This window comes from Neopelma chrysocephalum, unplaced genomic scaffold (assembly GCF_003984885.1).
Source record: "Neopelma chrysocephalum unplaced genomic scaffold, ASM398488v2 Primary Assembly neopelma1_187, whole genome shotgun sequence".
In the NCBI taxonomy this organism is placed as follows: Eukaryota; Metazoa; Chordata; class Aves; order Passeriformes; family Pipridae; genus Neopelma; species Neopelma chrysocephalum.
In genome coordinates, this window is record NW_020897849.1 from 1,500,175 (window position 1) to 1,526,287 (window position 26,113).

At 41.9% G+C, this 26,113-nt stretch overlaps 1 protein-coding gene across 1 annotated transcript in view; it reads right to left on the reverse strand.

The window, feature by feature from the left end:
* Nucleotides 1–26,113, reverse strand: part of MKLN1 (muskelin 1) — a 93,769-nt gene that overhangs the window by 10,473 nt on the left and 57,183 nt on the right. The window contains exons 10-16 of the mRNA XM_027702476.1: nucleotides 16,693–16,905; nucleotides 14,720–14,941; nucleotides 13,023–13,152; nucleotides 4,983–5,130; nucleotides 3,869–3,983; nucleotides 2,016–2,155; nucleotides 24–126 (exon numbers count right to left, since the gene is read on the reverse strand). Coding sequence (XP_027558277.1) covers nucleotides 24–126; nucleotides 2,016–2,155; nucleotides 3,869–3,983; nucleotides 4,983–5,130; nucleotides 13,023–13,152; nucleotides 14,720–14,941; nucleotides 16,693–16,905 — 1,071 coding nt within the window. The remainder of the gene's footprint in view (nucleotides 1–23; nucleotides 127–2,015; nucleotides 2,156–3,868; nucleotides 3,984–4,982; nucleotides 5,131–13,022; nucleotides 13,153–14,719; nucleotides 14,942–16,692; nucleotides 16,906–26,113) is intronic.

Here is a 26,113-nt window from a genome sequence, read left to right on the forward strand (position 1 = left end):
ACAAGGATTTGTGGAGCCCTTACCTCTTTTGTCTCCTCGGGGTCTGAGTGATCCACGGTCACATACAGGTCATTCTGCAGGTACTTCAGTGCACTAAGAGGGTCAGTCTGAGCTTTTTCTTCAAACCTGAAGAGACAGAAAACTTGAGCACAGCCACTTCCTTCAGGGTTAAGTACTACCAGTTCTACAAAGAGCAAAACCCATCTATCAAAACCAGCATTTCCAAAGAAAACCACGTTAGTGGTGGCTCAGCCTGGATTTGCAGGAATACTGAAATGTGGAGGAGGATTTTTTTGGGGGGTGTAAAGGAGTTACAAGAGTAAAGCATCAGACTTTTACTAAAAATATTCAAAAGCATATGTACAGCAAGTTCTTGATGTACATATATAAAACACTTTGTCAAGTTTGTTTGGTTTGTAAGGTGTGAGTAGCACCGTTCAGACACAGGCAAGCCCTGAGCACTGCAGTCCCAGGGATATTAAAATCCCATCTCTGGAAAGAGCACAGGTACCTAAAAATCCCGTTCACCACCACCATTACTTCCCCATTGTCTTTCAACAAACAGAAACTGTAACTTCTGCGAATTCCCTGAAGAAGTTAATAGAGCCCTGAGAAAACGATTCTGGGCTCAACATCCTCAGCGAGCAGAGTTACGACCCTGCAGCACTGACTGGGTGCATAAGCCTAGAAAGGATGAGGTTTAAAATGATCTTTTCCCTTCTATTACCTATCCAGCCAGTGCAGCATCACACTGTCATCTTCTCATATTGTTATTGTTTCATTTGGGTCATTTACTTGGCTATTTATATCACACTGGACACGTGCAGCCCAAATTTTGAAACTGGCTAAAGATGCAACTCCAGCCAAGTACCCATCACACCTCGGCTGCTCAGGTTTGGCTCCCTCACAGGGAACCCAAAAATGGGAGCTTGGTGCATAAACCTCAAATTTCTGCCAGACAATACACAGCAACACTTCCCTTGAGTGCAATTTAAGCAAGAAAAACAAATAATCCGGAGCTGTCCCTGGAGGCTGCACAGCTGCATTTCCATACCACCACATCTGGGTTGAATAAGCCTCCCAGATAACTGGGCAAGGCTTTTATTAATTTTTGTAGGTATTCACATCTACTGTGTGGCTGATGTTAAAAGGCCCCATCCAGCACAATGGTTGTGAGTTGAGTGCAGAAATTTTCTTGCAGCCTCAGAGGTAAAATACCATCAGGAAAACCTGACCTCCCAGCTCTTGGCAGAACCTGATAACAAAGTATTCTCCCCAGGAATGCAGGGAGAGCTATTTATTGGCTTCAAATAATTTGCTGGGTGTTGAAAGGCTGTTTTCTGCTGCAATTTCTTGACTAAGGCAACACCCTAAGCTTGATTTTGAAAAGCTGTTGCCCTAAATAGCAAATATAAGGCAGCTCTGAAGCATGCAGAGTGCAAGAAGCATTGCTTTGTTGAATTCTGCCTAAGTGAGCTCTTTCAGGAGTTTCTGAATGAGAAACTCTGATGACCTCACCACAGTTGAGTCTCAGATGTGCAAAGGCATCCAGCCCCCAGACTTCATTAGCATCCTTGTGAGCTGTTACTATCTCCTAGCACAGTGTTTCCAAAACATACTCCATTTCCTTGGGAGGTGACAGCACCAAAACACATGTTGATGAGCAGCAGACTGAAAAGGGAATCTAAAAATTCCCCATGACTCCCTCCACACCACATTTTTCTAGTTTTAGAATAACACAGTCAAAGCAGAACGAAGTTAATTTTGTAGTTTAGTTCTGCCCTGCTGCGTTTTATTAAAATAATTTAAAAAAATAACCAAGAAACCTGCAGACCATCATAGCACAGCATCATAGAATGGTTTGGGTTGGAAGGGACTTTGAAGATCATCTACTCCATATAACCAATAAAATGACATTTCCCAAAATGGTATGAGATATTCCAAGTTTCACCAACTTTTTTAAAAAAAAGAGACACTTGGAAAAGGAAATTGCAAACCATCTTTTGTTTCTATACCTGTGCTTTCTTATGAGGTATTTGCAGTGTCTTAGCAGGTATTCCTTTGAAGGTCGACAGAGCTTCAGAGACCAGAAATCATCTAATCTCATCTTTGGAGAGCAGGATTTACCAGGATTCCCTCCAAATAAGTAATGAACCTAAGGAAATGAGAGGCAGATCAAAAAGGTGATTGATTGTGTACATGCACTGAACAAGGACAATTCACTAAGTCAGTAGCTTTAGAGAGGTTTATTCTTGAGGGAGAAATTCTGCCTTTTAGTCAAGTTGCTCCATCTTTTTATTAGCCTCATTTTGTCGCTTAGAAGATGAAGAAAGTTCTCTTAAACCACTTACATTTGAAGATAACAAAAAAGCTGCACTGTTAGAACCTACCTCTAGCAGATTCCTGAGATATTTATAAACAAACATCCCAAACCCACACACGTTCTTTCTTTAGGAAAAACCTATGAGCAGGAGAGATCCTTAAGCACCAACCAAGTGAGTGGGAAGTCTTAAAGATGCTCAAAGTAAAGTGACAGCAAGCCCAGTCCAGCACAATCCTGGGAGATAATCAATGTCCCCACACGTCCCATAAATTCCAAAGAGCTTTAATTCGACCTGTCTATCTCTGAAATGCAAGATTAGACTTACAGAGAGAGGCAAATTTCCACAAGAGTGGAAGTGTTACAAAAAGGACTGTTTATTTCTTCACTGTATTTTTCTTCCCATCGTTTGGTAATTTCAGACTCTGAACTGTTGACATTAAACATGCTACAAAGGATCTTCAAATATTGAGGTTTAACAAGTCCAACAGGCTACCTTTTCCCACAGCTTTAAAAATAATCACTCAAAACAATGTATTCTGCATCCTACTGCTGTAGGCTCTCCTTATTTATATCAGAGGAGTTTTAGAAAGGTCATTGGAACAGAGGTTTCTAAAAATAAAGACTCTTCAAAACAAGCACATCAAACAGCTCGTCAGATAAAGCTGGGCAACTGCAATGATTTAGCAACCTTCAGAGTAACTTATAAAATACTACCCTCAGTCTCAGGGTACCTTACACTTAGAAGTAAGGGCAGAGCAGTATTTACAGTCAGTGAAGACAAAAGCAATGTAAGTTCTCCATATGGAATTTGCACCTATTCCTCCTCCAAATCCCCCTTATCCCCGAAATTTTGGGCTAATTAGGTTTTCCAGATTTGATTGCCATCCCATTGAGTGCAAGACTCTGTTCTTCAATTCAGACTAAAAAGAATTTCTAGAAAGAGTTTAACTGGAAAATATCCATGAAAGGTTCAGTAAGTTTTTCACAGTAATTTAAATTCATGGGTTGATGAATTTATGAACCTAATCTGTGGGTTTGTGCTTTACTGGTTAATATGCACAAAACCCTAAGTTTATTGAGCAGTCAGGTACACTAAAACCAATTTTAAGTCAATTTAAGCATGAATGTGTCTGATAGTGCTAAACAATGACAGCTGCTTCTGACATGCAGGGCCAAGTCAGGCACCTCTGGTACAGAAGATTCTTAACTGAGATTAGTTCATTCAGATTTTTCCTAGAAATGTTGGTAACTGAGACCATTTAATCACTAACAGATTGTGAGATTAAGTCCCTGAGGATAATGAAGGAAGATTCACATGTTTTAAAGTGTGAGAACAGCTCTCATGTCTGCTTTGTACTCACATAAAAAGAAGTTCAGCATTTTATTTCAAAATATGGGAAGTTAAATGAAAGTTACTCACCATATTAATCCAAACATTAGCACTAAACAAAAAAACCTATGTTCATTGTACCATCTTTGAGGAAACAACTACATCTTAGGAGCCATAAGACTAAAAAAATCATGTATTTATCTGGATCCTCATACCTTGTGCAACTCATCATACACCAGCTGATGGGCAAACCTTGGGCAGGGCTCCTCTTCCTGGAGGCTTTTACCTGGATTCTCTTTTGCTGCTTGGTCATTCTTATAGACACATGACCTGAAATACAAGGCAGTAAATAATGGTTAGTAGGACTTAGAGGAAGAAGGAAAAGTCGCTGAAAGGCTGTAAGGTACAAATGGTATATAACACCAAAGATTTTCTTACTTCTCCACATGTTGTCCTCTATTATCCCATCCCCATTCTTAGCTCTACAAAGAAACCCATCCAACAATCAGAGGTCACCTTGGCTGAACAGTCCTCAAGCACAAGCCAAACAGGAAAAAAATTCTAAAAAAATTATCTGTCATGAGCTTTGGGGGTATCTTTAGATGTTACATTTTCTGCCCACAGAATTGTCAGCATGAAATTTTTTTTATTATGGAGAAAAACAACTTGGACCCAGAGCTTTAGACCATGGATTACAGCAAAGCTGTAATCACTTAATCAATCACTGATTTCCAAGCAGACTTAAGTTGTAACTGAAAATCTATTTTTAGAAAACAACATTCACACCTTTCAAAGTGATTGACCCCCACATTAGAAGAGACCTTGAATACAAAAACTCTGCCAGCTCTGAAAAGGGACAGTGGAAACCAGAACACAGCAAACAGACCAGGACATCTTTTCTCAGAATAGTGGATATGCCATGGACACTTCTCCATCACCATTCACATGCACCAGTTTTCCTTAGTTTCTAATAACTGGTACCACCTACCAGTTATCAACTGCACCAGTATTATCAACTTACATTTGACTGAATTTGCTGCACTGATGATGAATTCTGGCCTTGAGCACTTCCTACAGGAAAAGCCTTTTATAAATGCTCACTTCCCCTTGTCCCTCCACACCTGGCTCCAATAATTCACATGATTTCTCTCCCTCATTTGGGAGATTATTGCCATGGTGTCTTTAAAGACTATGGGAAAGAGAGGTGCCTCAGGGGAACTTAGTTGTCTTCAACATCATCATTCCAGGGTCAACAGAAGTTACAATTCCTTGGGAGACAGGATTGCTTTCCAAAGAAAGTCAGTGTAGAAGTTAGAATTTATGACTTACCAGCTGTTCCTCACAATGTCATAAATCCAGAATGAATTCCTTACATTCTCTTCCCGCTTCTCCTTGTCTTTACTGAGCCCTGACAAGACATGGATTTCGTTCAGTTCTGGATCAATGGTGGCCCTTTGAGTGAAACCTGTCATTGGAACTGACAAAAGAAAATAAAAGTTACACGCTGGAAACAATGGAGGACTCGGGAAGGGATCCAAGCATCAGGCAAATGCATTTCCCTCTCCCTGCAACTCAGCAGATTATCATCCAGAGGCTGAATCCTTCCCTGCTAAAGCCAAGTCCAATGCAAATTCTCTTCTTCCCTTTTTATCTGTGACTCGTGGAAGGAAACAAAACATTCTGCGAGCTGCTGTTTCGTAGAGAAAGATACAGAGAGAGCTATTTGTGAGACTACCAGCTCAGAAATGAGGATTAAGCTGCCTAAACAACAGAGCTAAATGACCAGATGACCCTTGCAAATATGAATGGAGTTATTTTGTTATTATCTCATCCATAAAAGGAAGCATTGATTCAAAAAAGCTTAACTGCAAAAGCTGGGAAACTCCAAAAAATTCAAGATGAACTCATGACCACAGAGCTCACGCCCCTGCATTGCTTCCTCCAGGACAAAGATGCCAAGGAAGACTTTTTGTATTTTCCAAATAACTGTGGTGCAATTACCAAACTATTCTTCTGTTCTACCTTCACATTTAGAGATATGGTGAAATCCTGCGGATTCCAACAGTTTTCATCACAATTCCCCGAAAAAAGGTCAGCAAATTTGCTTGGCAGTCCTTTTTGTTTGTTGTATAATTCCCCATTTCCTGTTTCCCTAGGCAACCATCCTCCCAAAATGTATTTGGGAAGGGCACGTGATCTTTGTTTACTGTTTGTCTCCTTTCTCTTTCTGGGTCAGTTTACAAAGGCTGGTGAAGGTTCCTGGCCTTCGGTCAAGATTTTGGCATGAAAAATTCTCAGAACTCTCCTATTTTGCAAATTCTTCCTTGCAATTAAACTAAACTGCACCCACGGCCTAGAAAACGGGCCCTATGCTAATAAACCATTTAATATTGCTGTTTCAGAAGACACAAAGTGGTATTTTGGAAGCCCATTCCATCACAGGTTTCATTCTCATACTTCACTCTTTTCATTTTCTAGGCCAGGAAAGTAATAAACTAATTAAGAAATTCTGTGTAGAATTTGGTTTTCTGCAATTTAAGGCTCTCCTGAAGCGTTTGTTCACACCACAGAACCCAAGCGTTTCTTTAAAGAAATTAAAAATGGTTAATTCTTATGTAAAATTAAGTAGAAACCGGAATATATTCAGATAATTCATTCTCAGTGTCCCATTGACAAAATCCTTCCTAGTGGTTTTACAAACCTGCCTAGTTTGACCTCAGATTTTGCCACAGAATTTTAAAAGAAAATTATTCTTGTTTATAAGCAAATGGCTGGCAGGGAAGAGAAAAAAAAAATCAGGGAATAAGGTTGGCAAAACAATGACTACACATCTTGTTGTACCTGCAAACCACAAAGACAGTAATTTAATAATTATGTCTTTTTAATAAGAAATGAGGACTGAAAGTCAGCCCATAAGGAAACTGAGAATAAAAAGACAATTACAGACTAAATATTGCCAATTTTTGAAAAATATCATGTAATATGCTGCTGCCATAGTCAGGGACTAAATTGCTGACCCAGAAGGATTCAACTCAAGGCCTATTTGAGACATTTCTGGCAGCAGAGCCATCTAAATTTGATCAGCAATGCTAATGTAGATGGAAAATGTCTTTGCAACCCTATCTGCTGCTTTGAACACTTGAGACCATGCCGGGAATATCAGAAAAAAAAAAAAACAAAACCATGCAAACCTTCAGAGCATTAATACCTCAGGCTCATTGAAATGAAAATTATTATAATCATGAGGAAGACGGTCCCTCTATTACCACTGATACCAAAAGCATCTGAAACTTGTCTATGGAAGTCCCATCCCTCCTCCTGAAATGTTGTTAAATAAATGAATGTTGTATCTCGTTTATGCTCGATTTCCTGAAGCTGAAATTATTATTTAAATAATGAAGGAGGGAAAAGCTGCCAAAGTTCAGCGCTGCTGGTTTTTTTTTCCCCTCTTGATATTAAGAAAAGAATTCATCTGCAGCAACTGCAATCAAACCTCAATTCAAGTCAAGTAATTTCAGGCTTCCCTCAGTCTCTTCTTGACTGTTAGAAATGCAGAATGTCTAGAAAAATAGCAGAAATACAAAACCTTACAGTTACTAAGGGCCTAAGACAAGGACCAACTTACATAAAACTCTGTGACCTATCTAAGCAACTGTGTAGAAACCATATTTAAGCAGTGCCTCAGGCTGGAAAAAGTTGACATCAAGTCTTCTGCAGAGGAAGACAAAACTAGAAAGTTCAATGTAATATGATTAAAAACCCCACAAGACAACACAAATTTGGTAAACAAGTCCCTGAAGATAAATAGAAAATAAGACAAGATACTACAGAGTGAGCATGAGATGCTGCGATGTTTTAAAACCAACAGAAAAAAGATGTTTTCCAAGAAAGTCAGATCCTTGACAAGAGCAAAAGGGCTCCATAAAATCCTCAGGACTGAAATACTTCCACTAGAGGGTAAGAGAGGTTCATCATCTGCAAGCGCAGCAGGCTGGCAGGAAATGCTGGATATAATTCAAACGAATGCAGTCGGAGTATTAGAGAGGGACACGGGCTGGAAACGTCGGAAAAATACTTGGGATATTTAGGTAACAAAATGTACGTTGGGAAGGGAATTTAACTGAACCAACAAAATTGAACCTATAAAAATGAACCTGCAACAGTGGCAGTAACTGACTGCTTACAATGCATTTTGTTTCATTTTAGGACTTGGAGGGAAAAAAAATCCTAAGCAACAAGGGGCGAGAACCAGAGCCCTGCACGATCTGCTGTTTGCAATGTATTAGATCCAAGGGGTGAATAAAGTGGGAGGAATGGCTCCATGCAAGTTCCCTCACTTCTGCTTCTTCATAGAGATGTAAGATCAGATTTGGAGCAAACCTGCACTGATTCCACACCTTTCAGGGCACCTCTGGGGTCGGCTGTGGGCAGCCAGCTAGAGGGACGAGGCAGTGACCGAGGGCTGAGGTCTGTTTTGAACACTGGCCTGTGTTTACACGACTTTAACTTGGCTCCTATGACAACAGATCACTGAACGAAGAGGAAAAGCTGTAGAGAGAAATCACTAAACACGACACAATCCCAGAAAGCCTAGTAGATGGTAAATGTTTTTCCTGTGCCACTGCATATTTTTTTTCCCTTTAATCTTATCAACCAGCCCAGGGTAGAAAGGCAGTAACTAACTGAAAATAAGAAGTCTGAATCCTCATAGTATTTTAATTTATTTTTATACAGTAAAAATCAAAAGCTCATGGCCTCAATATCTGAGAACAATATTCAGCCACACGGGCCTCGAGTTCGCAGCCAGTTACATAAACAAGCAATAATTCCTGAGCAAGCTTCCATGAGATGCTGTGGAGCTCTGTGCAATGTAATTTCCATTTAAATATAACACATGGGAAAAGCTTTTCTCCGAAAGCGACACCTAATCGTGCAACAGCCACGTTCCCACTACCACAGTCCCTACATACAGGCATTTATTGGATCACAGTGATCATTTCAGAAAGCTGAATATTTTTTGGCTCTTGTGTGCAAACAGCCACAGTTGTTTCTAGCACAGAGTTGGCTGCTGCCAGTATTGAAGCAAGAAAAAAGCTTTTAAACAGAGAAAGGGCTTGCAAAGCAGGAAATCAGAGTTCATGGAATCCCAGGATGGTTTGGGCTGGAAAGGAGCTTAAAGACCATCCAGTTCCCACACCCTGGCATGGGCAGTGACACCTTCCACTATCCTAGGTCCCATCCAACCTGGCCTTGAACAATTCCAGGGATGAGGCAGCCACAGCTTCTCTGAGCAACCTAAAGTGGAATTAATGGCTTCACAGATATTCTGATGGCACCAGACAGAATTTTGGAAAGGAAAGCTCATCTCTCACATTGGAGGCAACACTACGGCAAGTTTTTAAACACGCTTTGAAACGCGGCAATGGCAAACAAATTATATAAATTTATAGTCTACAGACCATGTCATGAAGGGTAATTAAAGGAAGCCTTTTAGTGCCACCTGAGTTATGAAACCCTCAGAACATGTGATGCCAATCCCACTGCAAATGACTCGCAAGTATCTCCCTCCTTGTGATGCCTCGTGATTACAAAATTGGGAGAAAGCTCCATCACATGGATAGTCCTGTTCACCAGAACCTGGCGCTTCCTAATGGATTAATTTTTTAAAAAGTAATAGGTCTGCAAATTACTCCATGGCACTCCTTGTAATTCCTATAAGATGGAAGCAGCACCTCCCCTGAACTCTAATGTTGAGTGACAGCACACAGGCCAGCTGTTGACACAGCAAGATAATGATTATCCTCCTGGATTTTTCCTGATGAGACTGCAGCTGGCAGCCTGCCAAGGAGCAGCTAAGGAGACCATCCGAACAGTTTGGCTGTCATGTTGCCAAAGCAACAATCCAATGTCCAATGCTCAGTTCGCTCTGAGTTTTTGGAAAAAATAGGTCAGTCAGTGAATCTGAATGGAACCCTGAGCTGTGGTATCTCTGCAGGGCATCCTTGGGATCTGAGGACTCTCCGCTCTCCTCCTCACCTTCACAGGCAGAGGAAAGGATTTTGGGACTGAGAAGCACCTCACAAGATGAAAGCAGGCACAGTCCTTCACAAAACAAAAGTGCTTCCGTGGCCAGGGATGTGCTGGTCATGGCAAGGTAGATCTTACCTGAGCACAGGCAAAGCATGTCAGGTGTCACAAAGAGGTGATCAAACAGAACATTCCAGCTGTTTGGCTGAGCTGGATCCTGGCCATGCTGCTGTGCTATTTTGATTCATGTTTTTCTGACTTTGCCTTGTTTTAAACCATGATTTCCTGGGCTGAGCTGTGTCGCCTCTGTCCGTGGTACTTATCCATGAAATTCCCCATCCATCAGGTGCACAGTTCTGTATCTGGAAAAAGCACCTGCCCAGCAAAACACTCAGGATCTTCACTGTTAGCTACAAAGTTACTTGTAGATTGCCCAAAGAACCACTCCACCATTACAAGGAGCCACAAGAAGGTTTAAGGCTTGTTCACATTTGACTTTGGAAGTTACTCGATGCCAAGGGATAAAAGGTGATGTGCATTCTTGTGCAGAAGGACATTCTCCCTCTGACCAAGAGCTCTGACACACCACCTGAGTCAGGGCCAGAGGGGATTATCACAAGAACCTTGACCACAGTGTTCCTGTTAGCTTCCTTAGACCTGGAATGACTGTCCATGGTTAGTCATGGGTTGTGCATTAAGCGAGTCAGAAATAGTCATTCCAGCCCGGGGGAGACACCTGAGACTGGTGGTACCTCTAGACCCCCTCTGTACTTCAGAGGTACACTCTGGAATATCTTCTTGGGGTTTGGTGGGGATTTTTTTTGTTGGCTGTGTGTTGTTTACGTGCTTTTTAAAGTGATTAAGAGTATAAAACTGCCTTTCCTCCAACCACAGGCTCTATCCAAGAGTACTAAACTTCCTCCAGGTTCCACCACTACTGCCTTCCTTCACATCCAACACATCATCACAGTTCCATGTCTAAATTTGCTAAAATTATGTCCTTTACTCCAAGTTAAGAAAATTTAACTGCTACTTATCACCCACTATTTTCAAACATGTCAGCCGTACACAGAACTGCTTGAAAGATCAACATCACAAGAAAAAACAAAAGCAAAGAAACAGCATAAATATCTCACCCAGAAGATGAGAGCAGCAAAACCAACACATCATCACCACAGTTTTATAGCATTGCAACAACTCCGTGTTACCGATAATCCTCAATGACACATTTTACTACTTTTAATAAAACCTTCTCACTACTCCAAGAGATACTCAAACAAATGCACAATTAAGTTCTTTTAGAAAGGGTAAAAATCAAAATAGCTCAACTAAGAATAGAACTGAATGCCACATGTGAGCCAGGAACAAAATGTAATCATGGGACTTTATAGGAACATTTAGGTCAGGCATCCTCAACTTGACTCATCACACCGAGCAGCTTAAAACTTCACAGCGACCAGGCAGGGAATCACTTTGCTCAGACAGATCAAAATGGTGTATCAGTACCTAACAAGAGCACAATAAAGACTTGCTTTTTTCGGGTGAAAACAGTGCTGTCAACATTTGCTGTCTGAACGTAACAAGCATTTTGTTCCCTTCCTGTTAAAATGCAAATTATTCCAGCGTTTCCTTTCAAAAGCAATGGAAATGTTCAGATCTGTTTGTTTACTCCCTGCACACAGGAGAACAGTAAACCGAGAGATCGACTCGTGAATTATGTCCAATGAGTCATTTTCTTACCAAAAAAAAAATAAAAGATCTTCTATTCACCACTTCAGGGCCTGTGGGAATGGGGAGGAGGGCTAAAAATTATAGTCTCTCTTACTCAGCTGAGCCTTGCAGTTCATATACTCTGAAAAGCAGAGCTCAGTGTCTTCTCCAGCTGTTAAGACAAGCTCAGTATCTTTAAAATCTGAAGCAGACACAGGTGTCAGCTTAAAGCCACATGTTTTAAGGCTTCTGGCTATGAAGAAATGTAGTTTGAAAAGATCAAAATGGCAGAATGCTGGCAATTTCCTGGAAAAAAAAATAATCAATTCTTTAAAAGCTCTGAGGATAACAAACGCTGTGTGGGTGTGTGTGGAGCAGCATCAGGCAACACGCAGGCACCTGAATAAAGGAGACTGTCAACAATCCAAGCTAGTTCCTTCTTGGAAGCACTCAAGTAAATAAATGACTCCAGAGAATAAGAGCTTGGGTACTTTTCTCCCTTGTTGGCATAACTAAATTAACAAGCAAACAATAACTCGTAACCATCAATAATTCACTTCAAACGTTCAGCAAAATTACTTGCTAAAAACGAAGCCTGATCAGAAGAAGGAGGGCAGCCTAAATTCAAGATAAATTAGCTTCCTGGGATTTTGGTAACTGGGAGAAGAGAAAACAAGATCAGGACTGAATATAAATAATATTGAGAAATATTCCCATGGTAGTACACAGTGAGACTCCAATTTCAAATTCTGAGTTGTATGATGAAAATCAGGGTATTTGTAACAGGAAAATGATGTGTTTATACAAGCAGAAATCCTTTCTGAAAAAAACAAGAACATTTTTCTCTGTCATTTGAGGAGAAAAGGTATAAAATCAGTTCTTTATGGTTGTGTTACAGGCCTTTTGGGTGTTTCTAAAAGATTTCTGTCATACAGAACTCTGCCTGGGGTATACAGCTCCAATGGTATGAACCAAACAGAGCTGAAGCCTCGCTCCCTCCTCCTACCTTTTTTTGGCACTTCCTGATATTTGTTACAAATGTAACAGCACAACAGGTTGGCCTCATCTTTCTGGTCAGCTCCTGTCAGCCAAAAGAACTTCTGTCCCTCCAATTCTCTTGTCTCTGAGCATCCTCTCTGCCTTTCTGCATCTCAAACCAAGCAGATTATTTTACGGTATCTCTCACTCAGTGAAAACAGAAAAATAAAGATTTACTTTCTCCTCTCCAGATTTAAAGAAAAAACTTTTTATCAGGTTCTTTTTTTTTTTTTTTGGTCTTTGCTAGAGTTTCAAAAGAGGTATTTTTAATTCTTATTTTGCTCTTTGTTTTGTTTGTTTGGGTTTTTTTTCCTTTTGAGGTGCTATATGGTTTCATGCATCAATTATTTGTATTGAGCTGAAGGTGGTGAGTGTCAAATGACAGAAAGGACAGAAGAGCTGGCGTAAGTTTAACCTAAATACTGTGGAGTTTACTTGGGTATGGAGGGCTAGTTAAGGATACCAACCTGATCCCACAGGACACTGGACCTGGCCTCTCACCTATATGTTTCTCCTTTTACAATATTTCACCTTTCACACCTTATTTCTCATTTGTACCAATGGAAACAAATGATTATGAAGATCTCCTCTTACCCATCCCTGAATCTTTCTTCGTGCCATCTGATATAATGTCCACGTGGTCACTGTCCACATCATAGCTGAAGAAGTCATTCAAGTAAGTCTTTGATCTCTGGCCACCAAACACGTACAAGCAGCGATTTTTCTGGAATGAAGGTGAGGAAAAAAAAAAAGTCTTTACAAAGTTCATGGAATTATGTTGATCAACTGTGACCATTAATCATAAAATCACAGAATGGTCTGGCTTGGAAGGGACCTTCAACACCACACAGTTCCAACCCCCTGCCATAGGCAGTGACACCTTCCACCACACCAGGTTGCTCCAAGCCTCGTCCAACCCAGCCTTGGACACTTTCAGGGATGGGGCAGCAATTAATGAATCAAAGAAGAAGAGAGATGTTTCTTCTAAGTTTAAAATCACTGTAACTACTGTAGCCCTGCCTCGTCCAGCTTTAACTCCAGAACATGAAAACACCAATTCATCTTTCAAGTTTAATATTAAAGAATTAACAGTCCCTGTGTCTAAAACCCATCAGATCATAACTTCACTGTCAAAAACAGGACAGGAACAAGAGACAGACTGTAGGAGAAACCCTCCAGGTACCAGCACATTACTAAGTTCAGAACAGGCAAATGGCAAGCAAAAAGCCAAGAATAACAGGTTTATTACTTCTTTCAAGTTTGCCAAGTGGAAAGTCTGTAAGAGGTAGATTATTATTCTTTCAAATGGTTGAGAAAACAGAAAAGGACTTAAACTTCCACAACCTGTGCTTACAGAAACCAGTATTCTTACATTTATCATAATCACACACTGGAAAGATCCTCAGGTGCCTGTGCAGAATTTCGTGTTGCAATATGTTTTTCACCAGATTTTAAAGAGCTATTCAAAACCAAAATAAAATTGAAGGTTCTGAAAGCCCAGTATTCACTCTAAAAATTCTGATCTTTCATTGGAAAGGGAAAGAGAAACAAACTCAGTAATTTCTTCAAATTGGTGGGTTTTGAATTGGTGGTATCAGTAAATAATGTCACAACATTAATTTTAATTCCCATCTCCTGAATTCTCCTCTTTAACTCTCTTCTCTTAAATAAACATGTGGTTGATGAACACAGCTGGAAAGGTAATGGAAGGTGGGGTTTAACGCCTAATACTAAATAAAATGCTATACACACCCCACCCCACCAACTCCTCTGCTTTTCCATCAGGCTCTGGATGAAGTGCCTGTTATTCCATCTGTGCCCAGCTGTCAACAGCTGCTCAGGACAACGAACTGGAGCTGAGTGCTCAGCACCATGGGCTGTGAGGCCTGTGCAACTCAATGCCCACTTACTAAGTCCCATTCCAGTAAGAGTATCTATTAGACTAGAAGCTTCTAAATTGCTCTACCAATTTAAAAAGAACAATTCTTTAGGTCAAATTGAACCATAGCCTTTGGGCCTATTTACTATTATTACACTAAAATTAACTCATTAAAACTCACCTTGTTTTTTACCTGAAATATTACTCGGCTGAACTCATGAAAGCCCCAAGACTTGAATTAGTACCTCCTGCACTTACCAAAGCAGCACCAGAAAGTCCACGAACACAGAACTGAGTGAGACAACACACCCCTCAGGAGATTAAAGAGCTTCAAATTTGCAAGAAAAATCAAAACCAGATGTTCTCCTTAAAAGTCAGGCATCATCAATCAAAGCAGGGCGTGGATACTTACAGAATGGAACAACATACAGTGTCCTATCCGGGACTGGATATCCTCGGGTCCAGCATTGCAGGAATCCTCTCGCAGAAGTTTCCACGTCTGGCATTGGCAGTCGAAAGCAAACAACCCACTGAACTGTGGCTCACTGGCTCTGCTGTCATCCACACTGCCATTGCAGGTCAGGATTCGGCCTCCAAAGGTGTAGATCATGTGTTTTTCAGAATCCATACACATCTGCAAGGACCAGAGAAGCAGTTTTAAGCCAGCACATTGAAACTTAAACACTCCGAGATTCAGGATTAAACATCCCTCTCCTGCAAGCCACACCTAAGGTAGTGCTCTGCACATCTCCTGAGCCTCCAACAAACAGGGAAGAACACACATCTGCATGGTTGTCAGGTATCAATCTCATAAAATTAATTTAAAATGTAATTTCTATGTGCTGTTTAATAAGGAAAAAAAAATAAGTGTACCCTTTATCACCTACGAAAACTTATCTCTAGCTGCTGATTTCAGGGAAAAATATTTTAGAGTCTTTCACAAGGATCCACAGCCAGAGAGTCAGCAGAATATCACCTTTGGCAATGGCTGTGCCAGGGAAAAATTCAAAATCCCTGCTAATTCACTGCCCACCACTCGGTCGATGCAAAAATCAGCCTGTGATTTGTTACTCTGATTCCATCCCCGGCACACTTTTACTGTTCCCCCATTACCTGAACACAAAGGGGCATAAACCCAGCCAAGGATTCCTGATGGGACTGCAGCAGAAATATGTTTAACCCCCAAGCCTGACTTGAGTTTATGGCACACGAGAAAAGCACTGCAGCACAAATCAAACCAAACTCCCCAACTCCAGGTGATGTTTTTCAGACAGAGCATTACAAAACACCGGGGGGGGAGGAAGCAAACCAACAGACAAGATTACAGTAAGATAGAGATGCTACTCAGCAAAGCCTACACAAAACACCTCTAGTGCAGCACATTTTTGAAGGTTAAATAAAAAGTGCTACCGCAGTAGGTGCTGAGGGAGAGGAGAGGAAGAGCTGCAGATTGATAAAGAATTTAGTGAGGACACAGGAGACAGCAAGGGGAAAAAAGGAACCATTTCAGGAGACAAACAAGGTACCCAGAGTGGCCTTGCCAGCTGACAATTTCCTTGTGCCTCTTCCCCAACACCTGGAGACTGGTACTCGTTATTAATAGAACAGAAAGACTGATTGGCTTTTGTTCTGCAGACATGGCGTATCTTTAATTTTCGGTGTCAGCAGAAAGGCACATTGTGCTGGCAAACAACAGCTTTGGTTACAAAACAGCCAGCACCAATAAAACACATCTTGGGCTGCCTTAAAAATGAGCCCTGATGTGCTGTTTCTTGGCAATGCTTTATAATAAAATCAATTGAGAACAAAATACCTTTTTCCAGTAGACAAAAGCCAGTGAATGCACAACATAAGTAAAGGAGTTGTCAGTCTGCACAAGTGGACAGGTGTGGCTTTTTAAGGGATTAGCAGCCACTCCTCTGAGGTGCTTCAATCGTGACAAAGCAAGCACATAAATTAATTTGAAGGAATAACCAAATTTGAAGGAATCCTGCTCTTTTGCTGGCCTCATTCCAGCAGCCTGCTTGGAATATTATTCCAAAGGTACCAAGCACAGCTTTCCAAGTTGCTCCCCAACGGCCTCGAGAAGGCAGATCTGCAAACCCAGCTCAAGGAGGCTGATTAAAACCAGATGAATCGTGGTTTGAGCTTTAATAAAACGTGTCTTAATAAAATGGATTTGTTTGCAAAGGTTTTTATGATTCTTCTGACTCAGTTTGATGAGAAAACCAGCATTAAACAGCAATGCTGTTAGAATTTAACAGAGGGCACGTCACGCCCTCCTCACCCCTTCTCTGGGTTACCTGGTACAGCACTTCTAAATCACAGATCAAAACTGACTCTCCAGCACCGAGACCTTGCAGGAGGAGTGTGAGTGTGGCTGACCTGATGATCAAACACCAGCTTGGGGCCTCCATCAGCTGCAGTGTCCTCGCTCAGTAACATCCAAGTGTTGGTGTCAATGTCGTAGCGATAGAAGTCACTTTTCAGGGACTTGCTGTTCCTCACGGAGGAATCCAGATAACGGCCCAGCGTGTAGATCTGCCTTCGCTGGATGTCAATGCACATCTTGTGACAAGATCTGGCACTGGGACCACTCTAAGAGAGAACAAGACCACGAAAATAAGACAATCATAGATTTAACATCGCTCCAGGGAGGTCACTAAGGGCAAATACGTATTATCAGCAACTAGAACTCAGGAAAATCTGCTTGTAATCAAAGACAGGATTAATACATAAGTAACTATAAGAAAACATCCCATTAATTGTCATTTAGAAAGACACCAGCAAAAACCTTAATGCACTTGTCACAACAGACTTGTGACTTGGACCTTTTTTGTCAGATTCCTTAGAAAAGTTACCTCCAGAAGTGATTCTCAGAGGTCTGTGAAAGCTACTTGAACTTTTAAAGTAACAGAAGTTGATGCACATGAGAGGCAAATTAAGATGTCACAGCCTATAAATAACCACACAGGAAGAAGATTAAGAAGTGCTCTATTACAAGAGCCTCTGTTTTATTAATAGGCTGTTTTCTAACAGATCATAAGCAGACACTCCCACAAGCAATCACATCCCATAATGGGTCTGGGAAGGTAACAAAAGCACTCCCTGTCCTTCACAAATAGATATGGCCCTTCCAGCCTCCAACCAAAAGAAAGTTTCCCACGGTAAGCAAAGCTGCCCTGAGTCATGGTCTTCAAGAGAAACACAGAGAGTGCCCCTGAGAAATTATTATGGGCTAATCTACCCAGGAGTGCTCAAGTTAAATCAAGGAGTGATTTATTCAATGACATTATGATGATGATACACAGTACTGGGCAGTGACCCTTCTGCTCCCAAATCTAATTTTAAGGGCCTTCATACACTTATCTTGAAGCATGAGGAGTGGTACTCAAAAATACTAGAAATCAAGGTATGCAGAGCCTTACTTGCAAAATATCAGACAAAAGAAAAACATGGTATCAGGAGTACAGATCAGTTCCATAGTTTATTTAGGCTTAGTTTGTATAATTTCGGCACTTCATAAATGAGGATGCCAGAACAAGGCTGGCTGACCAGAGAGTCTGGAAACCAACATGAACACAGGGAAGATCTGAAGTGACAAAGGAAGGTAAGATGTGCAGAGGACTGAAGTATGAAAGACCAAAAGGTGTGACCAGCAGGTAGAGGGAGCGGATTCTGCTCCTCTACTCTGCCCTGGTGAGACCCCACCTGCAGAGCTGCCTCCACCTCTGGGGTCCAACAGCATAGGAAGGACATGGATCTGATTGGGTTGGGTCCAGAGGAGGTCACAGAGATGCTCTGAGGGCTGGAGCCCCTCTCCTCTGGACCCAGGCTGGGAGAGCTGGGGGTGTTCACCTGGAGAATAAAAGGTTCCAGGGAGACCTATGAGTGTCTCTTCCAGGACCTAAAGAGGCTCCAAGAGAGATGGAGAGGGACTTGGGGCAAAGGATGGAGTGACAGGACAAGGGGGAATGGCTTCAAACTGACAGAGGGCAGGGTTAAATTGGATATTGGGGAGAAATTCTTGGCTGTGAGTATGGTGAGGCCTCGGCACAGGTTGCCCAGAGAAGCTGTGGCTGCCCCATCCCTGGAAGTGTTCAAGGCCAGGTTGGACAGGGCTTGGAGCAACCTGGGCTAGTGGAAGGTGTCCCTGCCCATGGCAGGGGGACTGGAACTGGATGATCTTTAAGGTCCTATAAAAAATAATCTATGAAGAACTACAGAAAAATAAAGATTACACAAGTAGGCAAACATGTAGCAAGTCACTGTTTATTAGGAGACTTAAAGCCACAACAAATAATTGGCAGAATATTTGTTCTATGTGCTCCCAAGTACTGACTTATGAAAAAAATGTATCTTCATAATTGTACCATTTCACTCCAAAAATTCTACTGAAATTTAAAGTATGCTGATGGAACGTGCATCACTAAATTGGATAAAACATGAAAGGAAGCATTACATCTCTGTAGTCAAAAGCCTTTACTATTCATCTTACAGAATTCAATTTCTCAATTAAACAACGGTTCCAGGAAACTGTTTACAGTAGCTCAAAAGACAAACTGAAGAGGTGAACTGAATTGTTCATATTTTGTAAATATGAAGCATTATGTCAGCAATGATTACAGCTTTGAGGATTAGTTACTTCATGGTAATTAAGATAATTTTCTTTTCTGAAAAAAAGAAAAAAGTACTGATAGCAGTGAAATATTACCATAAAATCCTGAAATGCAGCAAAAGCTCATTCATTGCCTTTGGTCACATGGAAGATGATAGGGAAGGCAACAACATAATTTACTTTGTTACTAGAAAATACAAAATAGTACCTTCCAGAGGACCCTGTTCCAAACACAGGGGGAGTTTCTCTGCATGAGAAGCACCAATTTGTGTATTCACCAAGGCTGCCCCAGACTCACAAATAGGTCACCCCAGTATGCCAAGTCCATCCCAAGCCCTGCAGCTGGGACACTGAAGGATATGGCACCAGTCCTCTGCCAGCCAGCACATATTTGCCTTGGCACAGCTGCCCTGTAAGTGAAATGTAAAGACCCACCTGTGCTTTCTGACCCTCTGTCAGGTCATTGCAGTTTTTCAATTGAACCTGATGATTTAAGTATCATCCCCCACTCCCTCACCTCTACGTGTACTAAAGTAAATTCTCCCAAACTTGCTCAAATAAAGCTCTTTGGCTGTTTCAAGAATAAATCTCCAATTTAGCCATTTCAGACCTGCCTTGCCAAGAAAAGCTGCATCATCAACCCAAATTTGTCCGAGTACAGACATGAGGCTGAGACACTTCACACACAATACCCATTTCAAGCCATTGGCAACAACAACACAGTTGTTACACCAAGTATACAAACAAAAGAATTTCCTAAGACTACTCTAAAATGAGAGAAGAATCAAGGATAAATACCTACTTTCTTGAATTATATCCACACCATATCTCACACCATAATAGTTCCCTTTTTAAAGAGCTAATAAGGTTTTAAGATTGATCATTTCATCAAACTTCATCAGCTAGAGTTCACTCAAGAACAGAGCCTGCCATAGCCTGAACTATCTCTTGCAATAAAGAAAACTGAAGTTCTGCCTGCACATCACTCACAAGATCACATGGAACCTGTCAAAAGTTTCCTACTGAGCCTACAGGTTTACCAGTGTGAGTAAATATGTCCATCAACAGTGGTACACGCTGGTTTGACATTTGAGGCAGAAGAGGGGAAAGACCAAATCTGTGTTCACTTGAGAGCTACTCGACCGTGGAAGTCCTTGTAGCATGAACATACTTCAAAGGGGTACACAAAGTCCATTCACAGAGACACTGTAAATGACTAAAAACACTTCAGGGCACATGTGGTCGAGTGAATCGAGTGCCTGTGGGTGGCTGTGAATGTTCATCCGGAGACGTGTCACTCCATGTGGTTACAAGAGCAGTCTGTCTGGACAAAGAACACACTGCCACAACTTGTCATGGACAAAGTGTCCCACCAAATACAAATGGGAAAGTTTGTTGATTCCACGAGTGACCCTTTAAAAGCAACAAGTGAGAAGAATGGGCCACGACAGAGATGACTCACTCTAACCTACAGCTGAAGAGATCAAGTAGTGAGTGAGAGAGCAGGAGAACCACCTTTTGTCCCCCTTGCCAGTATGGTGGCTGGTGACAATCCATGAGTAGATGTCCCAAGATGAGTGGATCTTACTAGAGATCTCCATACCCTTCTTCACATTCAGGTCTTATCACCCAAAAAACCCCTGCAGATACACAGAAAGTACCTACTGTATTGTTACTCCACTAAACATACTCATTTCCAAACATGTTTGCAGCTAATACAGACATTTTTACCTGCATGCTTGTAACCACAAGAGAACATTAAACAGACCCAAGTCTTTGCAAGCAGAGCAGAAGGCAAATCACAGTTTTGACCAGCTGCCATTTATCTGCTTCTGTGGTTATCTGAACTCATAACAAACCAGTGCAAGACTCCTCATCCCTGGAAGTGTTCAAGACCAGGTTGGATGGGGCTCAGAGCAACCTGGTCTAGTGGAAGGTGTCCCTGCCCATGGCAGGGGGATGGAACGAGATAATCTTTAAGGTCCCTTCCAACCCAAACCATTCAATGATTCTATGATTAAATACTTTTCTTTAGATCTGGTTTCTTCAAACTGTTTTGTTCACACGTGGAACCCACACTTTTGCAGATGAAGCTTTGTGACCTGACTGACTGCAGTAGCAGAGATGTTACTTCCCAGAGCTCATCTTCAACAAAACAGACTCCAGTAAAGCCACATCCAGCAACAGTGCCCAAAGGACCTGAACAAACACCAGCTTGGGGGACTCCTTCCAATTCTCATCAGGAAGCTCCTGGCACACACACACACTGCAGAAACCACACGTGAAAGAGGCTTGTGACTAGGCTAAGTTCTTATTCAGGTGGCAAGCAATGTGTTAGGCTGCCTTGGCCAGTGCCTCTGCTGCTGCCAAGGCTGAGATGGCAGCAGGAGAGCATTAGCATATCACATTTCTAACCTACAGGACACCAAACAATACCAAAAACTACTGAGCACAGGCACTGCTGGGTTTCTGAGGAACTCAATAAGTGCCCACACGGAGCCAGGACTAACCTGAACAAAGTGGCTCTGTGCCACCCAGCCCCACCACACAATCAGCACAGCACAAAAGCAGCTAAGACAGATTAAACAGCAAGTGCCACGGCCCCCTTTGGAAGTGCCACAAAATCCCAAGCTTTATGCCCTGCTCTGATGCTCTTCCTCAAACAGGTTGGTCTTGACGTAACTCCTCTGGTCTCTAAAACACAGATAAATGCCCTGATGAGGGTGGGATGGTGAGGAAAGGAAGAGAATCTGTATATCCAGGAGTATTTAAGACAGGCTTTCAATCCTTTAAGCACCCAGGGCCAAATAGGATTTTTAGGTTTCGTCAGTGCTACACGAAATTCAATTGTGCAACGCCAAGTGAATACACAGTATACTTTATGAAAAGCCTTCTCAACATGCTAAGCCACTTTATAAAATCTAATTAGAGCTTTCTTCATTTAACTTGCAAATGCTGAAAGCAATTATCCCACTTAAGGACTAACTTACAAAACGTTTTCAAAAAGCAACACAACGGCAGCGAGAGACAACACTGCCTCCTTAGAATAATTGATTTGTTCCTATACAGGAGAGAAAGGATTGGGACTCGGCTCCTTAGGGCAGGGTCTGCTCAAATCACTCTTTATGCCAGAATCAGCAGGCATCATCTTAGCAACAGCATCATGGCATGCTCTGCTAAGGCACAAACATGATAGCTTTTATTTTTTTTGGTTTGTTTTTAAATAAATGTCCTATGAACCTCCTCTAATGTGAACATGACCTCAGGGAGCCAGTTCCACTCCCCATCCCACCCTCCCAAACAAATACTGGGGGAGCTTGGCTTCTTTTGGTTATCATAACCTTTTGCAAATAAAGGGTTTTCAGTTGCAAGAAAAATCTGTTTTATTCAGACCAATCCAGATGAAAAACCTCAGGAGCAAGCCTGGACCGTGTTCAAGAGTCAGGGAAATAAAAACAAAGAACAGCTGACTAATTCTCCGCTCTTGGTCCTGTAAAAGACTGAGTGGAATGTGAACACTGCCTCCAGTATAAAGTTCAAAAATAAGCGTCATGAGGTAAATGCTCTTGTCCTAAAGCAAACTAGGACGAGGACATAAAAAGACACAAACAACCTACTTTGTTTCCAGTCCTGAGAGCAGCCTGTCATGCAACAAATAGTCCCTCCTGCCTACACACAACTGCAGAGATTAATTGCTCTCATTTCCTAGTTTCAGGGTATAATTCATTTCCTCCTCCACCCCCCCCAAAAAAAAAGAAAAAAAAAAAAAAGGAAAGTTCCCCACAATCTCGAAAACGAAAGGAAATGCATATTATTCTTGGCATTCATTCAAGTCCATGTGCTTTAAGATTAGAGCTAGTTAGTGCTTTATCAATGGCAGTCTTCAGCCAATGCTCTCCCAAAATGTTTAAACTGAGCTGTAGCAAAGACTTGCTTTGCTCTAGACAGGCACTTAATTCAGCAAGGGAAACAACTGCAGCCATACACAACATAAAACGCTTTCATCCCATACAAGTTACTCACAGAAGGCATTTTAAGTTTCTCATAACCTAAGGGTGCTAGAAACATAACAGAATCATTTTATCTACTGGGGTTTTTATGGTAGCATAGAGGATCTGTACGGCCCATCAGCCCACACCATGAAGCAGAAGAAGCAGAGGCTGATATATTGTTCCTATCACCCACAAAATCACCCACCACGTGCCAGGAGCACCAAGCCAGGAGAGGGAGGAGGGTCCTGCATGTTCAGTCACACAAAAGGAGCATCACAACCACGCTGATGTCCAGGGCAGCCCAGCACTGGCACGTGGCAGGGCTGAGACCCATCTCTAAGGGTTCCTTCAGCAGGCAAGACCCTCCCACAAATAGCACATCCCAGCTTCCTGCTCTGTATGATGGCAGAAATCAGTGCCACCTGATGTCATTTGATGGTCAAGACCTGACAGCTCCACCACTGGAATTAAAAACCTTTGGATGTCACATGGGGTAGATGCTGCAAAGGGTTGAACTGGGACCTCAAATGCTCCCAGGAGCATAAGATGGAAGTTCAGCTCCAAAAAATATATTCTGGATGCTGAGTGTACACTCTATTCATGCAATTACTCTGCAAATAATCCCTGGAGGGGTTCAAGGCCAGGTTGGACAGGGCTTGGAGCAACCTGGGATAGTGGAAGGTGTCCCTGCCCATGGCAGGGGGTTGGAACTGTGTGATATTTTAAGGTCCCTTCCAAACCAAACCATTTTGTGATTTTATGATAAATGTTAATGGTCACAGTTGACCAACATAATTTCTTGAACCTCGTAAAGACTTTTTTTCCTCCCATTGTAGGATTCTATGAACTTGCATGTTCTCAAGGAATACTATTTATAGAAGGTACAGCAGCCTTAAAAGTAAGCTGGAATATCTGTTACCTTTATAAATAGTGGCAAGAATATCACAGAATCCTAGAATGTTTTGGGTTGGAAGGGACCTTAAAGATCATCTCATTCCAACCCTCTGCCACGGGCAGGGACACCTTCCACTAGACCAGGTTGCTCCAAGCCCTGTCCAACCTGGACTTGAACACTTCCAGGGATGGGGCAGCCACAGTTTCTCTGAGCAACCTGTTACATATAAACTATGTTCTGCCAATAAATATTTAGGGAAGTCTATTAAATAAATCAGAAACTGGCTAAGAACCACGATGCTTAAAACTCCCCAGGACCAGCACTGGAAAGCCATGGATTTACACAGTTTCTCACACAAGAGAGTTAAGTGTCTTAATGAAAATATTAGATTTGGATATAAAAAAGTTATAATTAACCATTAATAAGTCTATCCACAGCTAAGACACGGAAGCCACTCTCGGTCAGGCAGTTGACACAGTATTTGAGCTATGGCTAATCTGCTTACGGGTGCCCTCCTACAGCGATGCCACGGGATAGATTTACCAGCAAAGTCCTTTCTGGGCATCTGACTCAGACATGATGGAGCAGATTAAAGTCAGAGGCAGCTTTTAGCACACAGTTTTGTGTGCACATCTCTGTAAGGTGGGAAAACAAAAAAAAAATTAAACAGGATGAAGCTTTTTTTTCCCTCCTCTCCTCCCTAAAAGCACACACACATCTGGGATGGTACTAATTTCTCACTGTTGATTCTTGGCGGCCTTGAGTTGAGCCTTCCACGGAGAGACCTTCCCTGCTTAAATTAGAATTAAAAAAATAAATGGCCTGATGTTCTATTTTTGAAAGACGGTTCAATGAGCTTATAAGTCAAATGATCAGGCTCAGAGATCATACGACACGATCCTTATGACAGTGGTGGATTTGATGACCCATGAGAGCCCTTCCCTTCCAGTCCTACGTAAGAATTTACTCCAAGTGTTTGCTCCATCCCTCAGGGATCAGCACAGGTTTATCACAGCCCAGGCTCAGCGCAGCACATGAACATTGCTATGAAAACGGAGAGATGCTTAATGTTCTATTCCCATGAAAATGTTATTTTTTAGCCTCCCTGCCAGCCTGCCTGCAGGAATAACTCATTTCAGAGTATTTTCGTAAAGGAATGAACTAGCACATGATCTTTTGGCTTCTGATCTGCCCTGACCAAGGCACCTCTAAAGACAAAGTGTGTCCTCAAAACTGAGCTTTCCACAGCACCAACATTCTCCTTTGACAGCTGCACTGCACAAGTTAACCTACACTGCAGAAACAACTTTGGCAGGTGATGCCAGTGCAGGGGCCACATTCCTGGGCCTTCTGAGCCCTCTGCTCTCACATCAAGGTATCATCAAAGCCTTCCAGCAATGCATAACACCGTGGATCTCATGTTGCAGTAAACCAAGACATCTTACAAGCAAGTGGAATAGTGGAAAGAGGAAAAAACTCCCAGAGCTTCAAGTATGCAAATAGTGTGAAATAATTTGTGGCCCTTCAGTACTTGAAGGGAGGTTATAAAAAAGATGGAGGGAGACTTTTTACACAGGGACATAGTGATAGGACAAAGGGGAATGGTTTTAACCTAAAAGGGGAGACAATTAGATTAGATGTTAGGAGGAAATTCTTCACTGTGAGGGTGGTCAGGCCCTGGCACAGGTTGCCCAGAGAAGCTGTGGCTGCCTCATCCCTAGAAGTGTTCAAGACCAGGTTGGATGGGGCTTGGAGGAACCCGGGATAGTGGAAGGTGTGCCTGTCCTATGACAAGGGGTGGAAGTGGATGATCTTTAAGGTCCCTCCCATCCAAACCATTCTGTGACTCTTTAATTTATTTGAAGAAGGCTACAGAAATGTGTATGAAGGTCTTGTCTAGGTTTTAGTTTACAGTCAAAAGTAAGTCATCCAGTCTAAGTGATTCAGCTTACAAATGCAAACAAGAACAGTACTGAAACAATATCATAGTACCTTGCAGCAGAAGGACATAAATTCTGTGCTATATCTAACAAAAGGGACAATTTACCTGCAAACCAAGCACTGCTAACACTGATGAAATGTGAAAAAAAATGACAATGTCTTAAATTTTATCAAGTAAATCATCAGTTTGCTCCACATCAACTGCTCAGCTTTGCTTGCAGCAACACTGATGAAATCTAAGAGATGACCCACCAGAGAACCACAGCTTTCACCAGCTCTGAGATGAGCCCTCAGGACAACATCCCTCATGTGCCCAGTTTAACTAACCCCATTAACAATTGCAGGATGTTGAATGAGGTC